This window comes from Hyalella azteca, unplaced genomic scaffold (genome assembly GCF_000764305.2).
Source record: "Hyalella azteca isolate HAZT.00-mixed unplaced genomic scaffold, Hazt_2.0.2 contig4579, whole genome shotgun sequence".
NCBI classification, from domain to species: domain Eukaryota; kingdom Metazoa; phylum Arthropoda; class Malacostraca; order Amphipoda; family Hyalellidae; genus Hyalella; species Hyalella azteca.
The window spans coordinates 89378-92685 of record NW_025934792.1 but is presented as its reverse complement, the minus strand read 5'-3'; the positions used below and the strand labels follow the sequence as shown (position 1 = coordinate 92685).

The window sequence follows — 3308 nt, the reverse complement described above, 5'->3', positions numbered from 1 at the left end:
ACAAACTTCTTCAGTTAGGTCAGCAATTCCAATCTTGACGTTAATTAAATAAGTACTCATTTGAGAAATTTATATTTTTTGGGTAAATGTTAAGAGATGAAACGGTAGAACATATTATTTATTTCACGTTAGTCACACTGATCATTGTTGAAAATGAAAATGAAAAAAGTAAAAGCATATTGTGCTAAGTTAACCCGGATAGTGGCGGTAAATTATTTTTAGTTAGTATTAGTCACACTCCAGCAAATTAAATAGCAAGATTCTTCAATTTCCACGAGATAACTTAATGTGTCGGCCACGCACCATTAATTATTTATTATTGTCGGCCACGCACCCTTAACTATTTATTATTGTCGGCCACGCACCCTTAATTATTTATTATTGTCGGCCACGAACCCTTAATTATTTATTTAGAGAAACAGGCTGTAGCATTTAATTTCTCGTTGAAAGCCCAGCTTCATTTCGTCCTCTGCAAGGACTCTAGAACTGTGAACCGCTACCAAGCAAGGGCATCAAGATTTGCGATGCGGAGGTGCAAGGCTGGTAAATCGGACCGTTATGATGATGGTAACAAAAAGTTCTTCGCGTTCAGCCAAGAACTTTTGCACTGAATGATCTGAAATTTACGACGACGTTTGATTATATCTTAAAAAATGAACTCGTAAGCAGCAGTTCCCCAGTTTGAAAACATTTTAAATATCTCCAAGATGGAATATTTAGAGGTTAGAACGATTATATTGTAAGTCTCGACCTCCCAAAAGTTCTAGGGAAAATTGTTATAATGATGAACATTGAACCTGAGCCTCGTTATGAAATAAATTTTATTGTTAACATTTTCTGTTGGCATTTTCATTTTATTGTTAACAAGCGTGTACCATATAAATCTTCCACGCAACGTGGTGGGTTCTGAAGTTGAAGGTGGGGGCAGTCGGGGGGTGTCAGCCACTGCTTAAAAGCCCTTGACTTGTCTTCTACTGAGCATTGCGAAGTCTGCTGTAGTGAGAAGTGTGTCGTGCAGCAGAGCTCCAAATATCTCTTTGTGTCTTAGCAGCTCGCTCGACTGCATAGGGCAGACAACGTGCTGGTTGACTGTCACTGGAATTTCTTGAATTTGGAACTGAGGTAGACAATTTATTGAAGGGTTTTCGAAGATACGTTTACAGTCACAGCAATGTCATACTTCAAGATAATCGTCCTAATGCTAGTAAGTGGCATTGGAGCACAACATTTTGGGCGTAGCATTCATCCTCAATTCAGAGGTCCAGTTTTTTTCCCAGCTCCAAACAACATTGCCCGGATTCCGCGCACGCCATCCCCGCTACCAAACATATTCTTCCAGCATCGTGGCCATCCTCATGCCTCTGCCATCGCCTTTGGAGTCTCAGATGGGAGAGGGTCGCCCATTTCATTCTCCAATAAAGATCAGCTCGTAGGTAGCAATCAGAGGGTGCCTATTGTATTTGGCGTGAACGAAGGCAGGCCTCTACCGTCTCTATCGACTGTTATGAACAGAATTCCCGCCAACAACGGCGGGACAATTGGAGCAGGAATAAATACGTTCCTTCCTATTATCCCTCCTACAGATACAATTGCTACCAACCCTAGCTCCCCTGCACAAACAACGAGTGTCAATGCTACCAGTGATAAATGTTCTCTGAAGTTTTTGCTCACCATGTTCGAGGGAAGTTGTTCACGCCTTTTGACAAGAAGTTCTTGTGAGAGCGACCAGTGGCTTTTGTTATCCAGCGATGGCGTTGCCCACTGTGCCGAACGTCGCTGTCCTTGGGAGCAACTTGAATTCCAGGGAGACTGTGTGGACCCCGCCACTCCCGATCTGTGTCCGCGAGGCCAAATTATTTACGTCGACATTAACGGACAAGCGGAGTGCGACTGCGAAGCAAATCACTACTTTGATGCAGATTCTGGACAGTGTTTTATGTTGCATGAACAAGGGCCGTGCGAAAGCTCACATTATCTTGAGAAAGGTTTGGACGGGAAAATGGAATGCGTGCCTAATCCATGTGAAAATGATGAACTAGTTTCGTTCGAAGGCACGTGTTATAAGAAAAATTACAAAGGGTATTGCAGTCCAACATTAATTGAGATTCTTGCAGAGAGTAATAGTGCCGACTGTTTGTTCACACCACCAAGAAGCGTCTTTGACGTGCTAGCTCTCAGTGCCTGTCCTGAAGGCAGCCAACGTTCGTTCCTTGGCAAGTGCAGAGAAGTGCTGAGGATCCCAACGCAGACAACTTCGCCTTCATTCCGAGGAGTGTGCCTTCCCGGCTTCGTTTCCGATCAAACTGGCACGTGCCGCAGAGTTGTTTCAATTTTTAGTGGATAAAATTGCGTTTATTCAACCAATATTTAACAAATTTATCGATATGCTATATGTTATATTTGCTCAAGTGTTTTCTAATGATCAGCATGGGACTCAATCACATGCGGTAGCTCTAATCATGGTTGAACTTGAGTTAACCGTGTTTCTAGTATCATAGATGCTAGTCTATCCTTTATATGTGATTCATTAGAGCCGTTGACTTTGACTTCATTAAAAAAAATTAAAAAAACATTACAGAAAACCATTATAGACAATTTTGAAACGTGGCAATGTAATAAAAACTGATGTGATTTATTCGTATTTCAATGATCTAAAAATAAATGAGCTTCATTCCATGCATAGTTCCAGAACAAAGCCCATGTTCAATTGGACATTTTTCAACATATCTAACTGATGAGAAGTTCAACTCGGGAAATGATTCCTCTGCCAGCAACGTATAGAATGTTTTCGCATACCTTGCAGCACAACATCCTGTTCTCCGAGGTGCTCATTACTGCTTAGTTTTTCTCTAGCTCATTTGGTACTTTGTAACAATTTTGTTGAATCAACAAATCCATTTTGCAAATAAAAAAATAATCAAATTATTCTTAATGTAGTTGTACCTGATTATTTATTTACACTTACTGTTTAGAATTTTCAAACCGGGTATACATGTAAGAATGAAGAGCATGACAGAGGTTTTCTGGTAGAAGGTGAAACACTTTTTTAGCTCAGGTTGAGTCCTGGGGCCATACTTTCAGAAAAAGTTAAGAGATCGTAAGTTCATCAGCCAATCATTGACGGCCTTTCAAGCAAAATCCACCAATCATAGACAGGAAAATAGAGCGTAAGTACTTACGTTAACTTAACGAGTTTTGAGAGTATGGCCCCAGAACAATAACAATTGCGATGAATCTACAACCTGAAGACACTCAAGCTCCACTCGTGTATCCAGGTCTTCTAGTGTGTAGGCTTCTACGGCTCTACG

The 3308-nt window shown here is 41.0% G+C and overlaps 1 protein-coding gene across 1 annotated transcript; it reads left to right on the top strand.

Annotated features, from left to right (window-relative positions):
* Nucleotides 1-994: 994 nt before the first annotated feature.
* LOC108682077 lies at nt 995-3066 on the top strand. The gene has a single exon (XM_018171190.1). The coding sequence runs from the start codon at nt 1172-1174 to the stop codon at nt 2342-2344; it is 1173 nt and encodes a 390-aa protein (XP_018026679.1). The 5' UTR covers nt 995-1171; the 3' UTR covers nt 2345-3066.
* Nucleotides 3067-3308: the final 242 nt, after the last annotated feature.

What these genes read in the sequence shown, in the direction of transcription:
- LOC108682077 (XM_018171190.1), top strand. Translation starts at nt 1,172, where the DNA reads ATGTCATACTTCAAGATAATCGTCCTAATGCTAGTAAGTGGCATTGGA.